Source organism: Saccopteryx bilineata, chromosome 11, assembly GCF_036850765.1.
Source record: "Saccopteryx bilineata isolate mSacBil1 chromosome 11, mSacBil1_pri_phased_curated, whole genome shotgun sequence".
NCBI lineage: Eukaryota > Metazoa > Chordata > Mammalia > Chiroptera > Emballonuridae > Saccopteryx > Saccopteryx bilineata.
The window spans coordinates 65,710,103-65,737,417 of NC_089500.1; the positions used below are offsets into that span (position 1 = coordinate 65,710,103).

At 45.2% G+C, this 27,315-nt stretch overlaps 1 protein-coding gene across 8 annotated transcripts in view; it reads right to left on the minus strand.

Annotated features, from left to right (window-relative positions):
- Positions 1–17,253: 17,253 nt before the first annotated feature.
- Positions 17,254–27,315, minus strand: part of LDLRAD4 (low density lipoprotein receptor class A domain containing 4) — a 597,062-nt gene continuing 587,000 nt past the window's right edge. For 7 of the 8 annotated variants that reach the window (XM_066246383.1, XM_066246384.1, XM_066246385.1 and 4 more), the window contains 2 exons: positions 26,032–26,145; positions 17,254–24,697 (listed from right to left, as the gene is read on the minus strand). In XM_066246383.1, coding sequence (XP_066102480.1) covers positions 24,164–24,697; positions 26,032–26,145 — 648 coding nt within the window. In that variant the 3' untranslated portion in view covers positions 17,254–24,163. The remainder of the gene's footprint in view (positions 24,698–26,031; positions 26,146–27,315) is intronic. The other variant, XM_066246390.1, reaches the window with a different exon arrangement.

Below are 27,315 nucleotides of genomic sequence, written 5' to 3' on the forward strand. Positions count from 1 at the left end.
CAAAACCCACTCACATTCAGTGCTCACAAAGCTACTGACTTATCCGAGTTTCCTAGAATCAAAGGTTTCTAGCTCACCAGACTTATTCACCTCTGTTCCCCATCTCCTTCCTTCTCCCTGTACAAACTCTGCACTAACTCTCTTCTCACTCAGCACTCCGCCATCTTGGCTGCTTCTGACCTCCTCCACGTGGCCTTTCTCTGCTTTGCTCTCTGCTCTGCTCTCTAATGCTAATCTCAGGAACCAAGAGAGCAAGCTCCCGTTCTGCCTCCATTTTATAGTGTTGAAATCCAAACCTTTAATCCAATATACAAAATAGAGAAGTCTCTAATACAAAGTCACTTATCAGAGACATGATGGGATTGTACCACTCCACATCAAAACGGGTGGGAAAGGCTTAATCCCAAAACCAAGCCCCAGGCTACAAGGATTCTGCCTGCCCACAGCCCGCCCCCAACACAAATTAATATCACCTGGGCGACGGCCTCCACGTGGACAGCGCCATCTTTAACAAAGTGAGCAAAATCTATTTTATCTGCCCAACAAACCACCCCTATGCTCACTTTACTACCCACAATCTACATCACCGGCATCCCTGTGCAAGGAAATTAGGCACATTACACAAATTACAACAGCAGAAATCATACAGTTTCAACAATTACAAAGGTACACTTCACCAGTCTGAGCACAGCCCAAAGCGCAAAATGTCCTCAGCCTTCTTTCTAGCCATGCGAAAAGCTTCCCGGGGCAGGGGAGTGCTTCCAGCAAAGCCACCCCCCACCCCCATCAAGGTATTTCACATTGTCCAAAATCCGTAATCTGTAAGTCCATCCAACAAAGGAGTCAGTGCCCACTCCAGTCGTAGTCCAGGAAATCAGTCCACGCACATGGGGCGTCAGCCACCCCCCCCTCATTCCTGCTGTCCTGGCAGGTCCTACACTGTCGCAAAGAGGGGCACATGGCAATGGCAGTCAGCATTTCCATCTCTGCTCCAGAGATGGTGTTCAGCCCTATGTCCCAAAATCGCAGACCTACCAGGGCCGTAGTAGGTGCTGCTTCCAGCTGGGCTTTCACCTTCTGGAGACTGTGGATTGCAACTCCAGCCCGATTCTCCTCATCCTCCAAAGAGGAACTGAAAACACCAGCTCCCACTGCCAGGCTCAAGCCCCGGGCTGCCGCCGCCTTCTGCTCCGCAGACCTTGCAGCTCCAGACCCAGCCTCAGCCTCAGCCTCAGCCTCAGCTCCGGCTTCCTGCCGCTGCTGGCTCTCCACAACATCCAGGGCAATCTGCAACTCACGAACCTGTGAATCCTCCTCCAGCAGCTGCTCCATTTCCAGGCGAATCTCGCAAACCTGGTCAGGCTCCTCCTCCTCCAGCTCCAGGGTCAGCATCTGTTTCTCCCACGTTTGCTCCAGCTCCTTCCGCTGCTCGGTTGGCAGGTCCCGGGCAGCCTCTTCCACAGAGCTCTCGGTTTCCTCACGCATGGCTATAAAAGTCAGCCAGCCTACGGTCCCCAAAAGGACAGCCATGGGGAACCATAACAGCAGCCAGTCCTCTACTCCACCGCTCAAAGGTGGTGGTGGTGGCTCCATACTGAACTGTATCGAATCCTGCCTCAGACTATGCCAAATGTAAGGCCAGGAGCCACCATCGTGGCCATTCACATGCAGGTTCGCATTGGATTCGGACAGTCAGTAAAGAAACAACGGAGCCAAAAACTGGTGGGCCATCATCTTTAATCCTAGCTTGCACTTGTCGGGCAAGTAAAAACACACACTGGGCCCCAAAACCCACTCACATTCAGTGCTCACAAAGCTACTGACTTATCCGAGTTTCCTAGAATCAAAGGTTTCTAGCTCACCAGACTTATTCACCTCTGTTCCCCATCTCCTTCCTTCTCCCTGAACAAACTCTGCACTAACTCTCTTCTCACTCAGCACTCCGCCATCTTGGCTGCTTCTCCTGACCTCCTCCACGTGGCCTTTCTCTGCTTTGCTCTCTGCTCTGCTCTCTAATGCTAATCTCAGGAACCAAGAGAGCAAGCTCCCGTTCTGCCTCCATTTTATAGTGTTGAAATCCAAACCTTTAATCCAATATACAAAATAGAGAAGTCTCTAATACAAAGTCACTTATCAGAGACATGATGGGATTGTACCACTCCACATCAAAACGGGTGGGAAAGGCTTAATCCCAAAACCAAGCCCCAGGCTACAAGGATTCTGCCTGCCCACAGCCCGCCCCCAACACAAATTAATATCACCTGGGCGACGGCCTCCACGTGGGTGGCGCCATCTTTAACAAAGTGAGCATAATATATTTTATCTGCCCAACAGAGACATACACCATGAAGGGCGCCCCCCCCCCTTGGCAACCCATCAACAGGCGGGGCTTCCCTCAGGGGTAAAGTGGGTTCAGAAGAGGCAGCGTTCCCCAAGTCCTCCTTTTGGGTTTGGCTCTGGGTATGAAGTGGTGAAAAAGTGGCCTCTTGTTTATTCCCTGGAGCCAATTCAGAGGAGGTAGGTGGGGCTGTGGCTGGGGAGTGGTAAGGGGCTGGTAGCCTGGATTCCTCCGAGGTGGTTTGCAAAACACGAAGCTATTTGGGAATGCAAATGTCTCTGGCTGACCGTGCTACTAATACCTTTTGTCCTGATCACATGGCTCAGCCCTTGAGCCAAGAAGGAGGGTTCTTTACTAGAGCATTCCGCTAGTCAATATAGGGGAACTATTCAGGGTGCCGGGATTCCCAGGGAAGGTGGCAGACACCAGGAGCTGCGTGAGTAGCCACCATTCCAAGCCATGGAGCGCAAGTGAGCATGGAGTGGGTCCAGCCGACCCAGGACAACATGGAGGTGGCACCGCCCTGGCCGCTGCTTGAGCTCTGCTGCAGCCCAGCCCCCACCACAGGTAAGTGTGCCCGGTCTGTAGGGACAGTGGCCTAGGCGCCCAGGAGGCCCGGTGATAATATTCCAAACTTCCCGCACTTTCCACAGGTCTAGAGATCCTTGACTGGGCCAATCTACCTCGAAGTTGGCCACTTTAATTCACAGAGAGTTTTCAATGTACCTTTAGACAATTTTATACCATAATCATCAGAAAATCCCAACTTAAAATTCTTTTTTTTTTTTTTTTTGTATTTTTCTGAAGTTGGAAACCGAGAGGCAGTCAGATGGACTCCCGCATGCGCCTGACCGGGATCCACCCGGCATGTCCACCAGGGGGCAATGCTCTGCCCATCTGAGGTGTTGCTCTGTTGCAACCAGAGCCATTCTAGCACCTGAGGCAGAGGCCACAGAGCCATCCTCAGTGCCGGGGTGAACTTTGCTCCAATGGAGCCTTGGCTGCGGGAGGGGAAGAGAGAGACAGAGAGGAAGGAGAGGGGGAGGGGTGGAGAAGCAGATGGGCGCTTCTCCTGTGTGCCCTGGCTGGGAATTGAACCCGGGACTCCTGCACGCCAGGCCGATGCTCTACCACTGAGCCAACCGGCAAGGACCTAACGTAAAATTCTTAAGCATGCACTGAAGGGGGAGTCTGTGGAGTAGTAGAACCTCCACCCATCGTAAAACAGAAGGTCACAATAGCTATGGATAGCAGGAGGAGTGGCATCAAAATCCGTGGCGATGTCCAGTGACCAATGAAGAAGGAGTCCCTTGCTGGACTCTGTCCTATAGGGAAAACAGAGTAAGGACAAACAAGGGTTGGGCTCCTCTTAGAAAGGGACTACAAAGATGCCTGCCTGGCTACATCCCTTGTGAAAACTGAGGCACCTCTTAGCATTGGCAAGTCAGTATAAAACCCCAACTGAGATTAGGCTATGCCTAATACTGCCCTGAGCCATATGAGGTTGCCATGGAACCCGCAGGATAGGGCCCACTCAGACTCCCTAGCTTATGCTGTTGAGCCACAAACTGGAAACTCAGGTGCAGGCACCTTGAGAGCCTCTCACACACATCATTCACTCAGGGGTTTTTGGTGTAGAGACAGAATAACAAAGCAAAAGTGAAGAATGAGGTCTTGGCAGGAGCTAAGTTGGAGAGGGATCCTTGAAAATAAAGGTCCTCAGTCCAGTGAAGAATGCAGAAGGGAGATCCCAAAGAGGGACCAAACCAGGAGATGTCCTCTAGGATAGTTTGTAAAAATGAACAAAAGCAACAAAACAAGTAGAGGGTAAACATAGAAAGCGAAACAAAACAGGTCCTGGGAAGCCCAAGGTGGGACTTAATTCAGTCCCTGCCAATGTCTTCCTGAGACCATGACAAACTCCCCATTAACATCTTAGCCTTGAGGAGCCTACTGTGCAGGTCTGATGGCATCTAATCCCCAGCCACAATAGTTTCAAATTGACTAGTCACTGACAAATTGCTCTACTCACCTCCAGAGGATCTTCTAATGGCTCCAAATGGGTTGATAGGCATGCTGGTTGTCCCTGTGCTGACTGTCGGTCCACAGAAACACCAGTGGGGCCCTGGAACATCTAAGGGGTCACATCCCTTATGGGTTGTCTGTTCCTTGGCAGTCCACTGGGGAGGCCATCCACCTGTGGCAGAACCAAATGTGTCCAGAAGACATGATCTCCCTGGGGCCTCCAAATGTTATATCAGAACAGTGAGAAACAGACATCTGCCACACAATTAAGTAATCAAATTAAGGAGTCTTTATTACAAAAAGCCGGTGATGAACAAGTGGACTAATGTCCTAAAGAAACTTGCCGTCTGGGGTCAGCTTTTTTCTTTTTTTTTTTGCATTTTTTTTTTTTTTTTCTGAAGCTGGAAACAGGGAGAGACAGTCAAGACAGACTCCCGCATGCGCCCGACCAGGATCCACCTGGCACGCCCACCAGGGGCGATGCTCTGCCCATCCTGGGCGTCGCCATGTTGCGACCAGAGCCACTCTAGCACCTGAGGCAGAGGCCACAGAGCCATCCCCAGCGCCTGGGCCATCTTTGCTCCAATGGAGCCTTGGCTGCGGGAGGGGAAGAGAGAGACAGAGAGGAAGGCGCGGCGGAGGGGTGGAGAAGCAAATGGGCGCTTCTCCTGTGTGCCCTGGCCGGGAATCGAACCCGGGTCCTCCGCACGCTAGGCCGACGCTCTACCGCTGAGCCAACCGGCCAGGGCCTGGGGTCAGCTTTTAAAGACAAAATTACATGCTGGTTGAGATATGGGGAGAAGGGGGAGCCTTGCGAAGCATGGTACAAAAGCAATAAAACAAGCTTATTAATCTTGCTAACAAGCTCATTAAATATTACTGACTTTTTACAATGTTTGTCTATAGGAACAATTTAGGGAGAAACATCTGGAGTTTTATGACCCTATATACATTCCTATACATATCTGCAATCTTGCAAACCAAGCTCTGAGGCCAGGGTTAGAGATCTTTTAGAAAAAGCAAGTTCTGGGGTTACTTTAGAGTTCAAGATAGTAGTCAGAAGCTACATAAAGTTACTTATGCTAAGAGCCTCCTTGCTTCATATGCACCACAGCTTTTTTATCCACTGGTCCACTGACAGACACTTGGGCTGTTTCCAGATCTTGGCTATTGTAAACAATACTGCAATAAGCATGGAGGTGCATATCTTTTTTTTGAATTAGTATTTTGGGATTCTTAGGATATATTCCTAAAATTAGGATAGCTGGGTCAAAAGGCAGTTTCATTTTTAATTTTTTGAGGAAACTCCCTACCTTTTTCCACAGTGGCTGCACAAGTCCGCATTCCCACCAGCAGTACAGGAGGGTTCCCTTTTCTCCACATACTCACCAGCCCTTGTTGTGTGTTGATTTGTTAATGAGCACCATTCTGACAGGTGTGAGGTTATATCTCATTTTGGTTTTAATTTGCATTTCTCTGATGATTAGTGAACATTTTTTCATCTGTGTATTGGCCATCTGCATGTCCTCTTTGGAGAAGTATCTATTCAGTTCCTTTGCCCATTTTTTAATTGAATTGTGTATGTTGGTCAAATAAGTTTGTGAATATGATCTATATGTTTGCTCACTTTGGGTGTGGTAGACAGGCTGTAAGCTAGCAAAGCCATTATAGGCTAAGGCTTAGTCTTAAAACTAAGCCTTTCCCTCCTTTCTAATATTAAGGTCTTCTCAAAACTAAGCTTTTCCCCTCACCCTTGACTGTTGCATGATAGGGGGTGGTGCACTCTTATGAGGAATCCCATTTATGCTTCAGACAAGTGGCTTTGTATCACAGACTTCTTTATTTGTATATTGGCTTAAAGGCTTTAATTTTCTACACTATAAAATGAGACAGACTAGGGCAGTGGTTGGCAAACTCATTAGTCAACAGAGCCAAATATGAACAGTACAATGATTGAAATTTCTTTTGAGAGCCAAATTTTTTAAACTTAAACTATATAGGTAGGTAATCAAGGGGCCAACGAGCCACATGTGGCTCATGAGCTGCAGTTTGCTGACCAGTGGACTAGGGGCTTTCTCTCTCGGTTCCTGCCATCAGCATTGCAGAGGCCTCCCTGATCCCTTGCCCTCTATGGGCTTCTCTTGTGGCTTGCCTGTCTTGGTGAGAAACCAATGGACAGAATGGCCCACCATCCTCCGACTCTGCCATTTCTTTATCGTCTGCCCAAGTTCAATGAGAACCTGCACGTGAATGGCCACGATGGTGGCCCCTGGCCATGCAGTGTTCCTTTCTGGTGTTGAATTTTGGAAGGTTTTTTTTTATAAATTTGGGTTATTGTAAGGCCAGTGGCCATTGCTGTGGCCATGCAGATGCAGGTACACATTGGATTTGGGCAGATGGTAAGGGAACTACGGAGCCAGAAATGGTGGGCTATTCTGTTTATTAAAGTCTCGTAACAGTGGATGAGCAAACAGGCAGGGAAGACTGCTTCCATTTCTCTCAGAGCTCCCAAGCCCGACTCACCTCTCTGGACTTACTGGACTCATTCTCCAGACTTACCCAGACTCACAGGCCCCCACCAGCCTCAGCACTCTCTAGCAAAACATGCTGGGAGAAAATACCCCTTTTCTGGCAAACAATAGCAAATGGCAAATAATCATCCTTCCCCATGGAGCCAGGCAATCCACAATTTGCAATCTGCTGCCCTGAAGGCAAGTACCTGCAGCCTTTCACAGACACCACACACACACACACACACACACACACACACACGGCACTGCCTCACACCGATGCAAAATACAAGGAGCAAACCTAAACACACTTGTTTACCCAACATTCCACCCCTTTGGGATTGCTTGCTTCAAAATCTCCACCACAGGTATCCCTGTCTGAGGAAGGAGGTACATTACATAAACAGACTACAGCAACAGCACAAGTTATACAGTTGCAACAATCACAAAGGTGCCCTTCACAATATCTCCCTGAGCACTCTGCTCAAGGTGTAAACTGAAGGCCTATCCCTAGCCCCATACACCATGGTAGGTGGGAGGGCTTCAGGGTTGTGTCCATGGAAACCTTAAAGTGTCCTTGGTGTGTTTCTCCAACTGGATGAAAAGCTTTCCGGTGCAGGAGGGCCCCCACCAGAGCTGCCCACCCCCCTTTCAGGGTCTCTCATACAGTCCAAAAGCAGCATGTCCATTCAACAAAGGAGCCAGTGCCCCTTCTGGTCATAGTCCAAGAGTCCATTACACTGCTCAATGACCAGTCCACAATAGATAGACCAGCTGTCTGTGGAAATTACAAGCTAAAGGTCCATCACAGGCAACTAGGTTCACATGGGCCTCAGGCTTCCCCCTCATCTCTGCCATCACAGCAGCTCTGAAGATGCTGTCCCAAGGAGGAGTGTGTGGCAACGGTGGCCAACTCCTCTCTCTCTGCTCCAGAGAGGATGATGCCATTCACCCCTGTGTCCCACAATCGCAGCAACTCTACCGGGGGCTCAGTAGGTACTCTTTGCTGCTGGGTTTTCGTCTTCTGGAGCATGTGGATGGCAGCTTCAGCCTGAGCCTCCTCACCCTCAGAAGAGGAGCTGGAAATGCCCGCACCCATCGATTCAGAGCCACTCCACTGGAACAGCTCCATTTGGCTGCCAGCTCTTGGCCTGAAACTGAACCTACCTGGTTCCTCCAACAACTGCCACTACCAACGTGCAACTTCCAGGGCAAACTGTGACACACAAACCCGTTCAGCCTCCTTTTCCAGAGACCATTCCAGCTCCAGGTGCCATACCTGGAGTTCTCAGAACTGCAGCTCTTTCTCTTGTGACCATTCTAGCTCGTGTTGCCACTGCTCAGTTTGCAGATCCTGGGCAGCTTCTTGCAGAGAGCTCTTGGTTTCCTCTCTCAGGGCTGTAAAAAGAAGCCAGCCTACAGTGCCCAAAAGAAGTGCCAAGGGGAAGCATACTCTGGGGAGCAACGACCACTCCCCCACCCCACTCCTCAAGGGTGTCTGTGGCTCCATACCAATCTGGTACAAATTCTGCTGGCTGTGCAAATGTAAGGCCTGTGGCCATTGCCGTGGCCATGCAGAAGCAGGTTCATATTAGAGATTTAGGAAGACGGTAAAGGAACTGTAGAGCCAGAAAATGGTGAGCCATTTTATTTATTAAAGTCTCATAATGGTGGATAAGCAAACAGGCAGGAAGACTGCTTCCATTTCTCTCAGGGATCCCAAGCCCGACTCACCTCTCTGTACTTACTGGACTCATTCTCCAGACTTACCCAGACTCACAGGCCCCCACCAGCCTCAGCACTCTCTAGCAAAACACGCTGGGAGAAAATACCCCTTTGCTGGCAAACAATAGCAAACAATCATCCCTCCCCCACGGAGCTAGGCAATCTGCAATTTGCAATCTGCAGCTCTGAGGGCAAGTACCTGCAGCCTTTCACAGACACCACACACACACACACACACACACACACACACACACACACACCATTGCCCCACACCAATGCAAAATAAAAGTGAGCAAACCTAAACACACTTGTTAACCCCTTATCACATATTGGTGAATATGTCCTCCCATTGTGTGAGTTGTCTTTTTATTTTGTTAATGGTGTCTTTTGCTGTGCAAAAGCTTTTTAACTTGATATAGTCCCATTTGTTTATTTTGTCCGTCATTTCACTTACCTGTGGAGGTAAATCAGCAAAAATATTGCTATGAGGAATATTGGAGAGTTTACTACCTATGTTTTCTTCCAAAATGTTTATGGTTCGTGACTTATATTTAAGTGTTTTATTCATTTTTAGTTTATTTTTGTGAATGGTGTAAGTTGATGGTCTAGTTTCATTTTTTTTGCAAGTATTTGTCCAATTTTCCCAGCACCATTTATTAAAAAGACTATCTTTATACTCCATTGTATACTCTTGCCTCTTTTCTCAAATAACAATTGACCGTAAAGGCATGGGTTTATTTCTGGGTTCTCTGTTCTCTTCCATTGATATGTTTTCCTGTTCTTATGCCAGTACCAAGCTGTTTTGAGTACAATGGCCTTGTAGTATAACTTGATATCAGGAAGTGTGATACCTCCCACTTTATTCTTCATTTTCAAGTATGCTGAGGCTATTTGAAGGGGGGGTTGGCTCCATATAAATTTTTAGAATATTTGTTCTATATCTTTGAAGTATGCCACTGGTATTTTAATAGGAATTGCATTGAATCTATAGATTGCTTTGGGTAGTATAAACATTTTAATGTTTATTTCTCCTATCTATGAACATGATATATGTTTCCACTTGTTTGGATCTTCCTTGATTTCTTTTTTTCAATGTCTTATAATTTTCTGAGTACAAGTATTTTACCTCCTTGGTTAAATTTATTCCTAGGTATTTTATTTTTTATTGTTGCAATAGTGAAGGGGATTGTTACCTTAATTTCTCTTTTTGACAGTTTATTGTTGGTGTATAAAAATGTCACTGATTTCTTAATATTAATTTTATGTCCTGCTACCTTGACAAATTCATTTATCAGGTGTAGTAGTTTTCTGACTGAGACTTTAGGGTTTTCTATATATAGTATCATGTCATCAGCAAATAATGATCATTTTACTTCTTCTTTTCAATTTGAATGCCTTTTATTTCTTCTTGTCTGATTACTGTGATGAGGACTTTCAGAACTATGTTGAATAAGAGTGGTGAAAGGGGGCACTTCTGTCTTGTTTCTGATCTTAAGAGGATTGCTTTTAATTTTTGCCCATTGAGTATGATGTTGGCTGTGGGTTTGTCAGAGATGGCCTTTATTATGTTAGGTATGTTCCCTGTATTCCCACTTTGCTGAGAGTTTTGATCATAAATCAGTGCTGGATTTTATCAGATGCTTTTTCTGCATCTATTGATGTAATCATGTGATTTTTATCCTACATTTTGTTTATGTGATCAATCACATTTCTGATTGTGAATACTGTACCAGTATTGCCTCCCTAGAATAAATCATACTTGATCATGATGTATGACTTTTTTAACGTGTTACTGGATCTGGTTGGCTCATGTTTTGGTGACGATTTTCGCATCTAAGTTCATTAGGGATATTGGCCTATGGTTTTCTTTCTTTGTAGTGTCTTTACCTGCTTTTGGAACGAGGATAATGCTTGCCTCATAAAATGAACTTGGAAATCTTCCCTCCTCTTGAATTTTTTGGAATAGCTTGAGAAGGATAGGTGTTAGTTCTTCTTTGAATGTTTGGTAAAATTTGCCTGTGAAGCCTTCTGGTCCAGGATGTTTGTTTGCTGGCAGTTTTTTTTATAACTGTTACCATATCATTTGTTGTAATTGGTCACTTTAGGTTTTCTGTTTCTTCCATATTGAGTTTTGGAAGATTGTATGTTTCTAGGAATTTGTCCATTTCACCTAGGTTGTTCAATTTTTTGGCATATAGATCTTCATACCATGTTTCCCTGAAAATAAGACAGTGTCTTATATTAATTTTAGCTCCTAAACACTGGCGAGGTCTTATTTTCAGGAGATGTCTTATTTTTCCATGAACAAAAATTCACATTTATTGTTGAACAAAAAAAAATCAACATTTATCAATATACTGTAGTCATGTCATCACAAACATCAGCATAACCAGCCAAACTCTGAATTCCATCAAGAATTTCTTGTGACTCTATTTCCATAAACAACAATCTACTCTGTTTCCCTGAACATAAGACAGTGTCTTATATTAATTTTTGCTCCTAAAGATGCGGTAGGTCTTATTTTTAGGGGAGACCTTATATTTCTAAGCTTGAAAAAAATTGCACTAGGTCTTATATTCTAAGGATGTCTTATTTTTGGGGAAATGGTAGTATTTTCATACAATCCTAAGTTGTTACTTCTCCACTTTCATTTCTAATTTTATTTGGATCCTCTCTCTTTTTTCCTTGATGAGTCTGGTTAAAGGTTTGTCAATCTTGTTTATCTTTTCAAAGAACCAGCTCTTGGTTTCATTGATACCTGTATTCTGTATTTTTTTTAGCCTCTATGTCATTTATTTCCACTCTGATCACTATTACTTCCTTCCTTCTACTTCCTCTGGGCTTTATTTATTGTTCTTTTTCTAGTTCTTTTAGATGTGGGGTTGTTTATTTGAACTTTTTCTTGCTTCTTAAGGTATGCCTATAATGCTACAAACTTCCCTTTATTTTTTTTCTTTTTTTTTTTTTCTGTATCCCTCCGAAGCCGGAAACGGGGAGAGACAGTCAGACAGACTCCCGCATGCGCCCGACCGGGATCCACCCGGCACGCCCACCAGGGGGTGACGCTCTGCCCACCAGGGGGCGATACTCTGCCCCTCCGGGGCGTCGCTCTGTTGCGACCAGAGCCACTCCAGCGCCTGGGGCAGAGGCTGAGGAGCCATCCCCAGCGCCCGGGCCATCTTTGCTCCAGTGGAGCCTGGGCTGCGGGAGGGGAAGAGAGAGAAAGGAGACGGGGAGGGGTGGAGAAGCAGATGGGTGCTTCTCCTGTGTGCCCTGGCCGGGAATCGAACCCGGGACCTCTGCACGCCAGGCCAACGCTCTACCACTGAGCCAACCGGCCAGGGCCCAAACTTCCCTTTCAAGACTGCTTTTGGTGTGTTCCATAGATTTTGAGTGCTGTATGTTCATTTTCATGTTTCAAGGAAAATTTTGATTTCTTCCTTTATCTCATTGTTAACTCATTCATTATTTAATAACATGCTATTTAGCCTCCAAGTGTTTGAGTGTTTTTCAGTTTTTCTGTAGTAGTTGATTTCTAGTTTCATGCCATTGATGCTTGATCAGAGAAAATGCTTGATATGATTTGAATCTTCTTAAATTTATCAAGACTTGTTTTGTGTTCTAACATGTGGTCTATACTAGAGAATGTACCATGAGCACTTGAAAAGAATGTATATTCTGCTGCTTTGGGGTGAAATGTTCTGAAGATACCATTTAATTCCAGTTGATCTAGTGCAGTGGTAGTCAACCTGGTCCCTACCGCCCACGAGTGGGCATTCCAGCTTTCATGGAGCAACCAAAGTATAAATAAAAAGATAGATTTAACTATGTAAATTGTTTTATAAAGATTTATTCTGCCAAACTTAGCGAAAATCTGACATAAAGTACTTGGTAAGTAATTATAATTATATGCTTTAACTTGTTGTAACTCTGCTTTATAAATTTTATAAAGTAAATTTACTTCCCTACTTTATAATCACCATTACTGTGGAACTGGTGGGCAGTTAGAAAATTTTACTACTAACAGAGATACAAAAGTGGGTGGTAGGTATAAAAAGGTTGACTACCCCTGATCTAGTGTGTCATTTAAGGTTGCAATTTCTTTGTTAATTTTCTGTCTGCAGGATCTATCCATTGATTTTAGTGGGGTATTAAAATCCCCTATTATAGTATTGCTGTTGACCTTGCTCTTTATAGTCCATCAAAATCTGCTTTATATATTTAGGTGCTCCTATATTAGGCACATAGATATATACAATGATTATATCCTCCTGTTGAATTGCTCCCTTTATCATAATGTAGTGACCTTCTTTATCCCTCACTACAGCCTTTGTTTTAAAGGCTATTTTGTCAGATATAAGTATTGCTACCCCAGATTTTCATTTCCATTTTCATAAGATACTTTTTATATTCCTTCACTTTCAGTCTATGTGTATCTTTTGTTCTGAAGCGGGTCTCGTGTAGACAGCATATGTATGGGTTCTGTTTTCTTATCAATGCAGCTACGCTATGTCTTTTGATTGGAGCATTTAATCCATTTACATTTAACGTTATTATTGATATGTACTTATTTATTGCCATTTTATTTTTTAAACCTACAATCCTCTTTCTCTCTATTTCTTTTTTCCTTTGCTCTTTTTACAGCAGGCACCTTAACATTTCTTGCAGTATTGCTTTGGTTGTAATGAATTCCTTGAGTTTTTTGTTTGGGAAGCTTTTTATTTCCCCTTCAATTTTAAATGATAGCCTCGTTGGATAAAGTAGTCTTGGTTGTACGTTCTTGTTTTGCATCACTTTGAATATTTCTTGCCAATCCCTTCTGGCCTCAAGTGTTTCTGTTGAGAAATCATATGTCATCCTCATTAGGGCTCCTCTGTAGGTAATTAACTGCTTTTCTCTTGCAGCTTTTAGGATTCTTTTTTTTTGTCTCTTAACTTTGGTACTTTAAAAATAATGTGTCTTGGTGTAGGCTTCTTTGGGTTTCTTTTTAATGGAACTCTCTGTGTTTCTTGAACTTGTATGACTTTTTCCTTCATCAATTTAGGGAAATTTTTAGTCATGATGTCTTTAAACACTTTCTCTATCTCTTGTTCATTCTCTTCTCCTTCAAGAACCTCTATGATGAGGATGATGTTTCCCTTCATGTTGTCACAGAGATTTCTTAGTTTCCTCAGTTTTTTTGAGTCTCTTTTGTTTCTGATACTCTGCTTCTGTGCTTTCATTTATCTTGTCCTCTAAATTGCAGATTCAATCCTCTGCTTCATCCAGGCTGCTCATGATTCCTCTTGTGCAGTCTTCATTTTTTATATTGTATTTGTCATTTGTTTTTTTTTTGTTTGTTTTGTTTTGTTGTTTTACAGAGTCAGAGAGAGGGATAGATAGGGACAGACAGACAGGAACGAAGAGAGATGAGAAGCATCAATCATTAGTTTTTTGTTGAGACACCTTAGTTGTTCATTGATTGCTTTCTCATATGTGCCTTGACCGTGGGCCTTCAGCAGACCGAGTAACCCCTTGCTCAAGCCAGCGACCTTGGGTCCAAGCTGGTGAGCTTTTGCTCAAACCAGATGAGCCGGTGCTCAAGCTGGTGACCTTGGGGTCTCGAACCTGGGTCCTCTGCATCCTAGTCCGACACTCTATCCACTGCGCCACTGCCTGGTCAGGCTCATTCGTTTTTTTAAAATTATTTCAGTGTCCTTTTTGGTGCATGATATCTCTTTGTTTAAGTTTTTATTGTGACCATTGTTGCTCTAATATCCTTGAGCATCCCAAAAATCATTAATTTAAATTGTGTCTAGTAGTTTGGTTACTTCCATTTCAGTTAGTTCTCTTTCTGAGGATATCTCTTGTTGATTCATTTGGCTCATATTTCTTTGTCTGATCATTTTGTTTGTGTATTAGATAGTGCTGACTTTACATTTTTCTGATATCTTTATGAAGAAGATGGGTTCGGTGGTTCTGACCTCCAGACCACCTAATTTCCTTGCTCTAGGAATTCTTCTTGAGGGTAGTATTTACCTTCCTGTTGTATGTGAGTATTGAATGCAGTTGGTCCTTTCTTGGGTAGGATTATCCCTTCAGGCTAGGTGGTTCTAAGGGTTAACCTTGATAATGTGTATTAGACACTGTGCAGTGTCTGTTCTGTCAAGTATATTTATTCTCCACAGGGTCTGGTGCCTGCTGGACTTCTCTTTTGGGTGTGCTGCTTGTGTAGCTATCTGAGTCTAGCACTGGTGCTGTCTGCTACCCACTACTTGGTTGTATTGGTTCTAAATCTTCTTGGGTTGCCATCAGCGGTAGTTTGTAACCTGCCATGGGCTACCTGTCTGAAGCTACTTCTGTTCACTGTTTGTCTGCATTTTCTGTGTCTGGGTAGCATGGGAGGGGCCAACCTGTATATAAGAATCAGTTTCTTCCTGCTTAGAGATTAGAGCAGTTCTGTAAAAGCTCTAAGCTTCATAAGATTTGCCTCTACTTTTCAGCTGTTTCACCTCTTCTTAAAGCTGCTTGGTCTTCCCACATAGTCTTCGGTAGAAAGCCTAGTGTGGGCTCAGACTGGCCTCACCCAACCAACCCCTCTACAGGTTGCAAGCTTGGTGGGTTAGAGCATCTGAAGTTGGGGATACAACATTAGTGGGACTCCTTACTTCAGAGGTTTCTTAGTCAGGAGTTTGGTATGGGGAAGGTGGCCCCTACTCCAGAGCCTAATCTATTAGCCAATGCTGGACACTCAAATTTTATTTCTCCCCAGCGAGGCGAGCAGCAGGTTCAGATTGAGTGGGGCTATGCAGAAGTTCTTAGAACTGGTGAGACCCTGGTCTCAGGGAGGAAGACTGAGAGACTCCTTCCCTGGGGTTGACTGTGCCTGCTCTCCCCCCCAGAAAGTAGCTAATCCCCTTGACCAGACCCAACAATAGGCTTGCAGGGACCCACACTTTAAATGCCCATGCTTTCTCTCTTCCCCTGGGAACCTTGCCCAGCAGGACAGGATATCCAGCACCCAGGCTGGCTGACTGTGAAGTTCTACCATGTCCAATGCACATGAGCCGCTGTGCTGGTGCTGATCACAGATAGTGGAACTCGCCTCAGCCAGGCCAGGTGTGAGGAACCTTTTCTTGGACACACCAGCAGCAAGGGCTGTTAGATCCTGAACTGATGCTGCTCTCTGCATGTGCTGGCCCTGGGCCTCCCTGGAGGGAACCCAGCACAGACCAGTGGAGGATACTGTGACTGGCCCTCAGCAACCTTCTTGGAGCTACATGCAACTCAGAGTTTGTGGAGAGTTTTTGGCTACCTCTGTCGGGCCCAGGTGCTCATGGAAATACTAACACATGCACGTAGGCTGGCTTTTACCCACACTGGCCTGGGGGAAGGTCTGCTTAAAAGGACAAGGTTCCCTGAGTCCCACCTTCTGTAGCCTCTGTCTGTTGGCTGCTTTTTGGGCTCAGCCACTGAAAACACCTCTGGTAGAGTCTAGAGCCTGGGGCTATTCAGAGATTAGGAAGGGTGGTGGGTGTGGCTCAGCCTGTCAGCCCCAAGTATCAGTTTGTCCAGACTTTTTTCATAGCCCTCAGTAGGGTGTGGCCTCTGAGACCCAGAGATGTGGTCTGTCTGCAGTTGAAACAGGTTCTACTGAACCTCCCATAAGGCAGAAGCACCAGTCATAGACTTGAGAGAGTATTGGGGAGGGGAAATGTCAGCGGCAGGGGGAAGCTCTGGCCTTATCACCAGAAAACTGAGTCACTAATGAGCCCCCTGCTTTCTGGCTGACTTCTCAGAATGGCTCAGTTTCCATTGGCTGGGGCAGGAGAGAGTCCCGAGGGGGGGCAGTTGCTTTCCCCCAGGCTGATGCCTCCAGAGGAGACTGCTCCACCCGAGAAAGATGGTGACTGCGGTATTGGAGAATGACTCAGCACGGGGGCTCCGGTGGCCATCCCCCATGTCTCTTCCACAAACTTCACACTCTCTTCACACAACTCTGTTCCTCTCAGCCCTCCCTCTGCAGGAGTCCTGGGAAGTGGCTGTGGTTGAGATTTTCTAAGAGCTCCATCTCTTTCTTGCAGATAGAAACTCTGGCTCTTTTCACTGCCAAATGCTGTGTGACTGCCTCTTCTAGGCTCTGGGGCTCTAGGCTGGGGTGTCATCCTGGGGCTCAGGACCCACACCTCTCAAAGTGAACCTCCCTGCAGTGAGAGTCCCTTAGACCCTCAGCCCTGCTTGCTCCTGGGAGCGAGTCAGCTCTTTCTGGGACTCCACCCTTCCTACCAGCCTGGGGTGTGGCTTCTTCTGTGATCCTTGGTTATAGACTCCTCTTTGTTTAGTCCAAAGTTGGTTTATCAAGATGACTGTTCTTAAAATAAGTTGTAATCCAATTTGGTCCTGGGAGGTGGCAGTTGAAATGTCCATCTAATCCATCACCATGTTGACCAGAGTTGTTTATAGCAGAATATAATGATTAAAAAATAAAAAAAAAATCAGAATGAATAAAAACTGAATGGGAAGGTTAACTAGGGGACCATAGAAGTGTTTTTCTGAGATGGGTTTTAAAACACCTGTAGTTTTCTCCCACACACATGTGCTTTGCTTTTGAAAAATTAAAAAACAATCCAGGAGACATGTATATCACTGATTATTTTTAATAATTTTGTGCTATGGTTTGACCACAGCATTAAGAACAAGCAGAAAAAGCTGATTTTATAACTTTAACAGCACTTAGAGCAACATCTTTCTTTAAAAGTAATGCAATTACAGACCTTAGGTCTAACAACTACATCACCAACGCTCAGTTAAAAAGAGGCAGATACACAAGAGTTGGGAATCTTTTTTGTATATAACTGGGAATTATGTTGAAACGTAAGCACAAATGGCTGTTAAAGACTTTAATGACATCTGATTATCATAGCTTACATAATCAAGTACTGAAAAGTTCAAGTACAGCTATACTTTTTAGTAGGCTGCTTTATAATAATTAAATGAACTAAATGCTGTGAATAGTATTACATATTTTTAAACAACTTTAAACTAGACAATTATACAATTAGAATATGCGAGTTTGAAAGCCATGAAATGCAAAATAGGAATATACCAATAAGCACATTAAAATGAACCAGTAACATCAACAATAAAGTTTAAGCCTTGGTTAGTTCTAGGAAAAGAAAGTAATGGTGGTAACAGAATTCAGTACCTCCGAGTCCTGAACGTTCTCTGATGACACCCACACTCAACGGTTCTCCCAAGAGATTGAACCTGGAGGGTGGGAGTGTTCCTGATGGTAATGAGCCTCTGATCTTAATGCTGGGCCATGGGGGAGCCCTGTAGTATACAATGGGCAGACAGTGGAGGCTGCACAGGACAGAGAACACACAGAATAATGATCTTTTCGTGGCCCTTTCAAACAGATAATACAAGAAGGGCTGACGTTTAGTTCATTCTGCATTAAGAACTGCATTGTAGAAGTGTTTTCAGTTTAAGGATAACTGGTAATATTTTGTTTGTTGAAGGGTAAGGGTATGATCCTATTGAAATTTTCAAGATCAGAACATATACCACTGAGCAAATAAAAGCCATATTTTATCAGAATTCATATACTCTTGTGACAGAAAGCACTGGAAATACAGATCAAATGGGTAAAATTTCACTGACGGCCTTTGTGGACAATGCTGGAAAGGATGCTCACACCCACGATTCAACAGAGGTTAGGTGAGCATGATCTAGGATTTTCTTTTTTCATAGTAGAATATTTGAAGATAAATGCAGAGGTCACAGTCAGACACTAAAAACTGAGCTGGATGTAGACACTGTAAGAGAGGTGTGACAGTCGCAACTGGAAACGTTATCCTTAACCGGTGACAAACCTAGTTTGATTTTTGAGTCAAGATCAGCATGAGACACCGAAAGGAAGAGATGAAAGAGTCTTCACTTGGCTGCTGATAGCTAATTCTCTGCTAATGAGAACCCAGAACCCAGAACCCAGACATAGCAAGGCGTTTGTTTGAAGAATGGGGTCTCCTCAAGTGGATTCATTTTTCCTGAGGTATTCTTCTACTCTAATTTCATTGGCTCCACAGCTTCAATTTGTCAAAGCAAAAGCCAGAGAGAGACTTGGGACACAGAGGGTCCTAACTGTCTCTGTACTGAACACAGCCCTTGACTGCAGGCCGATTTACTCTGCATGTAAGTTTTGCAATGTTAACAAAAATGTGCACTTTCTCTGGGGTCTGACATCTTCATTATTCTACATGACGTAATGATTTTTCAGAAAACAATTGAAAAATCAACATTTCTTTTCTCACTATAACTAATACTGGTTCAACTGAGCATTAAAAGAGATTAAAAGAAGAAACATCTAGAGGCAACCAAAAAGCTACAAAATTTTATAACATTTTTTTTTAAGTGTTTTCACAGCAGAGATGCAGCTCTCAATCGCTACACACTTGCTGGTCATAAACTGTGGCTTGCTTGTTCAGACTTCTTTCCCTTGTGTTATAATATTGATATTTAATAGGAAAATAAACTACATAGACTTTTATCTATGTGCATCCATTTGCAAATTTCCTTACAAAAGAGGACAAAGCACATAGGCATTCACAAATTCTATGCCATTTCTGTTAAAATTGGTATCTATACATTATATTACAGTATTAACAATGTCTGTTCTACCCATTGGGTAGGATATGTGCATAATATATTCAAGTTATATACAGCACCTTACAAATAAAAACATAAGAAAAGACAGACAACTGAAGAAGCACCATTGTAAGTGAGGCACAACGAAGATGGGAGCACAGAGTGCGGGGTGGGGGGAAGGGGGGCTCGGTTCTCGCGTCTGCTGAAAGCAGAACCGGAGACACACGTTACTTAAAAGCTACCGACATGCAGAGCTCCCTGCGGTGCTGTGGGGCTTACAAGATGCATGGGTCGAGCGGCGAAAATCTCTAAGGCCCACCACAGCACACTTACCAAGCACACACCGAGGAAGGAAAGAAGGGATGAAAGGAAGACGGCTTTCTCAGCAAGGAATCCCACTCACACCCCAGCTTCCAAATGCAGCCAATTCGAAAAGCAACAGCAGCAGCAGCAGCAAATGACTGTCTAACCCAGGCAGAAATGATAAACTTGAACTAGGCAAAAAACACGGCGCTTTCGGTAGTAACATAACCTCGGCTGAAATGTACATTATCTCAAGGCAGGAGAGGACTTTCCATCCCCATCCGCCTCTCTGATCTCTGGCAGCTGGTTGCATGGCCCCTCGTTGAAATCCATACAAGTTAGTGAGCCCCAAGGCTGCCGAGACAAACGCGTGTGACCTGCGGTGATAGCAGCTTCTCAATCTGTGACTGGGGTGCCCCTGTAGACTCAGCGTTCCTCACGCTGCAGGGGCAGACTCGCCCACTCGTTACCTGATCGGGTTTTTGTCTAAATCTGCCTGGGGCCGTGGTGGCCCGGGGAAGGTAGGCAGAACACGAGCCTGCGTCCCTGCTCTCCAGCTAAGGTTGGGGAGGTTGAGGGACAGCGGTCACTGCACTGACGCTCGGTGCCAAGCCCTGGCACGTCTGTTTTTAGTGACTTAGACCAAGTTAAAATGTTAACAAAAACCAAGGGTCTTTCCCAGGTTGTTTTCCTTCATACACTGCTGAGCTTTCGAAGCTTTAAGAAGAATGAATGGCGTGCCAGTTAACATGCAGTGAATGTTGCCGTCCTAAGTAGCAGACCTCAACGAGTGGCCGCCAGCGCAGCAGACAAGGCAGGGTGGCTTGGAGCATGCAGAAGCCTCATGTGGCCACAGCATGGATGGATATTCTTCTGAGGGCTGGGGGTGGACGGGTGGACCTCTGTGCTATGGACCAGTGTCTGAAGGCCATTGGGCCAGCACTCTTCCTAGAAAGGACTTCCTTGAGAGATGAGCAATGGATGGAAGACACAGGCTCACCCGTCAGGATGTAACTGCTTGTTCTGAGCAGAAGGCAGGAATTTGAGTGCATGCTTCTGCATAAGAGAAGCTTTCTGAAAGTAACTGTTTGTTGACACCTCCTCATTCTTATGGAGATAGAAGTGAAGAAGATCAGAAGGAGATATTTAGAAGCCCCAGACGCACTCATCTGTGTCCCACACCCTGATGCCCGTGTTAGAAAGCCACCAGTTTACTGTTGGCCCGTTTCTTCCCCTGTAAGTTTAGTGGATAGAAGCGTATCCTCATGACAGATCTGTGCAAGTTTTACGTCTTAGTCTCTGCTACCTTGAAGGGTCTTGCGGATTGTGTCTGTGTGTACACATTAAGGGGAGGGCAGAGGGGATGCCTGTCAAGCTTCTTTAACACTGAATTTTGGTCAGAAAGACAAACAATAGTTTAAGCTTTTAAATGCATAATTTGTTTAGCAAAATCTTTTTTGTACTAAAGACTGCTTCAGTTTCTGAAGAACACCAGATTTTCTGAAAAAGCAGATATATGCCTAAAGACTGTGTTCCTATAGATGGGACTCAACATGTGTTCAGTTTTTCTGCTCCTAGAAGTCCCAGGGACAATGGGCAAGTCACAGAGGGATGCAGAGAGGATCAGTTCCCATCAACTGTTCTTTTGAACAATGCAATTTCTTTGTTTTAACACTCCACTGAAACAATCACCCTATGATTGATCACCTAAATTAGTGCTTTCTACACTGGGCTAGGGGCTTTCTAAGCTCACAGGCTTCTCGAACATCACACCCCACTGCACAAGTCGCCTCTTACTGTCACTCCTCTTTGCATACCAGGCCAGCCAGGAGGCGATGTGGTATGGACAGGTCGGGCACAACCTTCAAAAGAGCAAGTGATCAAAATCACCTTTTCCCTGTGTCAAAGGGAAATTGACTATTAATTCAATTTATGACCTTGGCTTTTAAACAGGGGCCTAGCCTCAAGACCATTCAAGTCATGATTTCATATGTCTCTGTCTTTAAATAACTATTTACCTTAATGGGTAATTCTCTAGAGTGGCTGAATGGGAGAAGCCTCTCTTTTGAAGACTAATTAAAATTACTTGAACTAAATCACTGTTTTGCCAATACTGTGGGCATCCGCAAAACATCCATAATACTCGCAAAGTGACTGAGAGCTGACGAGTTTCTGACCTTCGTTCGTTCTTGCAGCAGGTAGGAAAGTTAAGGGCTGTAAAACCACTCTGAGTTAGTTACAGGGTGGGTTCACTCCCTGTACAAAAATTGCAGGCAGGGTTTGGGATGATATCATTATCTAACCTTGTCATTTTTCATCTGAGGGGAAACCTGACCAATAATCTGCCCTCAAACCTCCACCAGTGGGGTCCTGTCTGGGCCGGTGCTCCCTAGTGTTCATGTGACAGGGTGCGACAAGTCTTCATGCCCCAAAGGTTGCCAGCTTCCTTCAAGCGCAGGCTGTGCTCCAGGTAATGAGCTGAGCAGTCCAGAGGCTGGCCCGGGGACAGGGCTCCGGGCCTCTGCCCAATGTTGGAATTGCCACGGCAGCTCCCAGCATACACACTTCCACACAGAGTCTGGGGTAGGGGTGACAGCTGTTGCTACCTTTCGTCCCTCTCTTCCTAAGAGTTTGAATAGTTCTGTGGCTATTACTGGGTGAAATGAAAAAAATCTAAGGAAGAGTCCAATCCTTAAAACAGAACAAAACCCAGACACCTACCAACCGACCGAGAAAAGCAGCAGAAAGGAGCAGAGAGCAGCAGGCAGGATGCGTGGTCAGAACAGTCTCTCCTGTTCCCAGCCAGCAGCACAAGGTCACTTCACCGACAGACTGTCACCGAGACCCAGGGACAGACTCAGGCACACGTGTTATTCAGCTTTAAAACTGCAGAGATCAGAGTCACCGAGTCATCATTCAAACCCATTTTGTTCCACGCAGAGGCCAGAGGGGCCTCACCTGTGCAAAGCAGGCCGGTCGCTACAGACAAGCCGTCCCTTGGCATGGCAGAGGCTGAACTTATTGGCTGGTGCTATTGTAAAAACCAGATGCTTATTTCCAAGCAAGTTATTGTATATAATAAATGTTTGTAAATATCAGGAATATTAAAACAAACAATATTGAAAATTAGTTTCTCGTTGCACTTTAAATGCATGTTGTGCTTTTTATCCTGTGCTTTTAAAGTCGTTCCCGGCCCAGCACTGTTTTGTGAATGACTGTCCAGTTCTGGCCACCACTGCAAAGGCTGAGTGAACTCCCAGAGAAATGTAGGTTTGGAGCACTGCATTCCCCCAAGAATGCTCTGCCAATACTAGTGAAGTGCAATGGCCAATTATGCTCAGCAATGTGGGATTCTTTGGCCAGTGCCTGGGGTTTCCTATGCATAAGGAGGCCACTGCCAGCACCACTCACATACCAAGGCTGGGCAGGCTCCCTGGGAGTGACCACTGAGCCTCGCGAGCACTGACCAGCTGTCCGTGACTGAACTGAACTGTCTAGGAAAGGAGAGCGACAACAGAATACACTGAGAACTCACATATTTCAACAGTATTAAAAATAACCACCTTGCATTGAAACAATTTATTGCATAAAATAATGTATGTATCTGAGTATACTTCATGCTACAGTGAAAAGAATCTAAATGATTGGAAGGACTCACTGCTGGAGGAAGAGGGCGGCGGCACGACCCCGGATGTGTGAGTGCACGGCGGCTTCAGTTTCCAAGACACAGGCAGCCTCAGGCTAGCAGAAGAACTCCGCGAGTCAGAGGTGCCGAAGCTGAGTATTTCCTACCTTCCGTCCCAAAGTCTCCCAATGCTTCAGTGATGCACTGCTATCTGACGCCAAGTCTTCCAGTCAGAACGACTTTCTGGTTTATCTAAGTTGGCAGGTTAGACTACAGCCCCAAACCTCTTTTCTTGCACCGATTACGGGGAGCACTCCAGGGTATCCCTTGGGCCTACTAATCATCCACAGGTGAAAAAACATACAGAACGTCACATAAAACAGTTCCCTCATATATATTTTAAACATTAAGATAGTGCAACTTTTAAGAACACATCATCATAGCAACACATAGTAACTCCTTGCATTCATCTGACTTCTCCACTTTATACCTTGGCACAAAAAAACAGGAATTTTGAATCATATTTTTAAAACAAAATAAAAGTTCTACACCTTGGGAGAAAAAGCAAACTGGACAATTCTTCCCCATGATAATGTATAATAATAATGCTTCCTTCTTTATTAATTATAAAATGGGCCATTTTGGCCTCTTTCTCAGCAGTCTCTTTTCATAATTAAATAAATCAAATACCTCTGGGTTTTATTTCCTATCTTCAAAGCATCCCTTTCTCCGTGTTCCCATGCCCACCCTTTGCCAAAACCATCCCCCCTCCCGACACCTCCCCCCCCAAATAAACACTGTTTATGGTCAGACCGGATGGAAGTTTGTATTATTTCAGTCTAGTTTCCATGCACTTCCCCTGAAAGGAATCAGAAAGAAAGACAACACGTGCCCATTTGGTTTTACTTAGTTGTAGCAGGTAAAACTGAATGGCACTGTGCCGGCACGGAAGATCATGCAATCCTCCTCCCTCCTCCGTTTCTTTCTCTCAGCCCACGTGCATGCTGGGGATCAGACAAGACTGCTCGGCTTCGGGTCCTTGCTCTGGACCGGCACCGCGGTGCTGCCCAGGCCGTCCTGCTGGAACGGCGGGGGCCTGCTCCCTCTGTGTGCGCTGCTGTGCTGGTGATGAAAGAAAGAGGCTCCTGGGTAGTGGCCCATCACCTCGCTGTACGTCGGTGGTGGCCCCTCCATCCTCCCGTTGCTGCTGCAGGTGCTGGCACTTATGCCCGAATTGCTGCTGGGTGGGCACGGGCCCCCACTGTACACAGAAATGTCTATCAAATCGCTGTCAAATATGGTCCGGTTGGGCGGGGCCCTCACAGATTCTCGGTTGAGTTCCATCTGCTGTTCGGGGTCCCTGAGCTGCAGGGCGCAGGGCCCCTGGTACGGAGGCGGCTCCTCCCCATCAGACAGGGAGATGGTGGGGGGAAGGTCGATCTCGTGCTGCACGTAAGGGTAGGTGGGCTGGAAGCGGCTGAACCGGTCCCTCTGGATAAAGGACGGGGCGGGAAACCTGTCCCTAGATCGAGGGGCGTACATGATCTGCAAGGAAAAGAGGAGAGGCTTGCAGGCATTCTTGCCATAATAACAACCACAACCGTGATGGTATCAAGAAATCACACTGGGTCTGTGTTCTCACCTGCCTGAAACCTTACCCCCTCCAACAGAACAGAAAAAGGTTGTGCCAGGAAAAAAATACAGTTTTCTTATACTCATGAGTTTGACCACTCACCTTGTCAAACTAGAGTTGATCCGAGTTGGTTCAACAGTGGAGAACTGTGGTTGACTGAAAATTTGGATTTAAATGGGAGTTATTGTGTATGTTATGTACAAGTTTGCCACTGAGTCAAGTGGATACCACAGTCACTTCCCGAGAGCAGTCAAGAGTCACCTAGTAGACGAGTGCCCTGCATATGAGGCTGGTCCTGCTCACCCGTGGCCTGGTCTGGCTGCCACGCCTTCCCAGATACAGTGAGAGGACAGGCCTGCCTGCTCTCTCAGCCCCCTTCCCGCCCTCCTGCCTAGGGTTCAGTAGACTGAGGAGAGGCTCGGTTTCCACGGTAAATATAAGTTGTCACTTCACACGATGGTACTTAGAACAGCTGCACTGGCTCAATTTATGAATTATTTATAGGAGCTTGTTTGCCCTATCAAGTACTTAGAAAAAAATACGGAACAAGTGACTTCTTTTTCTCTCTGGTTTCTAAACCTTTCCTGCTACTTCTTTCTAGAAAAAAAGTTTCCTTTTGTTATTTTTAGTAACTGATATGGAACATGTTTTATATTTCAAAGTAAACATGGTTATAGATTTTTTTAAAAAGTGAATTCTTACACAATCCTCTCATTTATTATTCCACTGTCCATTCATTGGCTTTTTTCCATACCATATTTTTAACTTAAAGACAAAAAACTATGTTATTTTTTAAGTCATAATATTAAATTTGGGGATGTGGAAATGAGTCATGCTATATTTATAAACTGTGCCCACTTCTGCCAAGCCTCTTCATTAGCAGCCTGTGGGATCATGGACAGATCAGTGACCCTTAGCCTGTTTTCTGTGGGAGCTGCAGACTAGCACAGACCATCTCCAGGAGAGGATAAAGAGCCCCTCCCCGGCTGGTCCGATGGTAGTGGGTTATTAGAACTTATTAACTTAGTGTCACTAAAAAAGCCCCTCCCCCACTTTTAAAAACAAAGTTATAAAAGTTATAGGCATATGCCTTCATCTAAATGTTATTTCTTACTCTATGTGGCCATACACTGAACTTTTCCACCATTCTGTTGTCATGGTTTACTTCCCTCCTCCGTGCCCTACGCACAGCGGGTTCAGCAGCCACCTGAAGCCACCCATCCTCCTCCCTTGTCCAGCCCCTTACCTCTGAGGCACCTGGCCGAGGACCGGAGCTGTCGGAAGGCCACAAACGTCCTTCCTGGAAAGGCGTGGGAGGGGGGAACACCACAAGAATATCGTTAGTTTCGTGTGGCAGCACCTAAACTCAAGGAACCACATTCCTCTTTAACAGCAGCAGATCTGTTTAAGTCACAGAGCAACAAAGAACTGATTGTTTTTGTTTTTTAAATACCAAACATCTAAAAGGAGAATTGTGAATTGTGACCATCAGGAAAAGTTAGAAATGTTAGGTTTCTTCCAGATTTGAAATAGACTACATTTGAAATTAAACAGCTTTCAAACTAGACACATGTGTTTGAAATATATTCCAAATGCCACCCAACCCTGTTGTCACTACCTAGATGTGGGTGGAGTCTGGGTGAAAGTGCTTATGCAAATGTGCAGCATCACCACCGGAGGCCCAGGGCCATCTGAGGCCCTCCTCAGCCAAGGCTCCGACTCCACAGCGGAAAGAAGAGCATGCCCAGCCACACTGGTTGACTTTCAAACTGAAAACAGTTTCCAAAGCCTGACTGTCCTTCGAGAGTTTTCTAGTCAATTTATTCTTCAGTCTTGTACTCCCAAGATAGATATAACTTGACATCTAGTTGTTTAACATCTATTGTCATAAAGGTTTGGTCAGGCCGGCAAGGTGACAGGTGAACAGTAGGCATTATCAGGGTCATTTGTAACATCATAAACTTGTTTGCCAAGCACTTAATTATTTTTCCCTTTTGAGCCTAAATTGGTGGCTACTAGCAAAGGTTTGTTGGGCTATGAGCTGAAGGCCTATTCTTGTAATAAAGAGAGGAACTATGGGGGAGTGGCCAGATGTCTATTTTTGGATTCTCAGGAATATTCACACATCATCTTGTGCAATCATTTAGTCTCCTGAGAACCTATAAGTGCCCCAAAACAGATCTGTGAGGTAAGACACCCCAAATCTCTCTTGCTTTCCTTTGTAGGCAGCATCTAGTAAAAAAAACACACCTCATTAAGACATCAGAGTGTATGTCCGGTACATTTGATCCAAAGATACCCGCAAGACATCGTGGACTCAGCAGCAGACATATCAACAGACTTGGCAGAGTGGAGACTAAGTCTGGGTTAAGGTTTGACTATAAAAGTATGCAATGGTCCATTACAGCTCTGGCCTGGCGACAGGGGACAGACCTAACTGCATCTAATGAAGGTGCCGGTCCACACCCACAGACAGTCCTGCCTGGGTGGAAGCAGCATGCACAGAGCTCGTGTTCCTACTGACCAAACT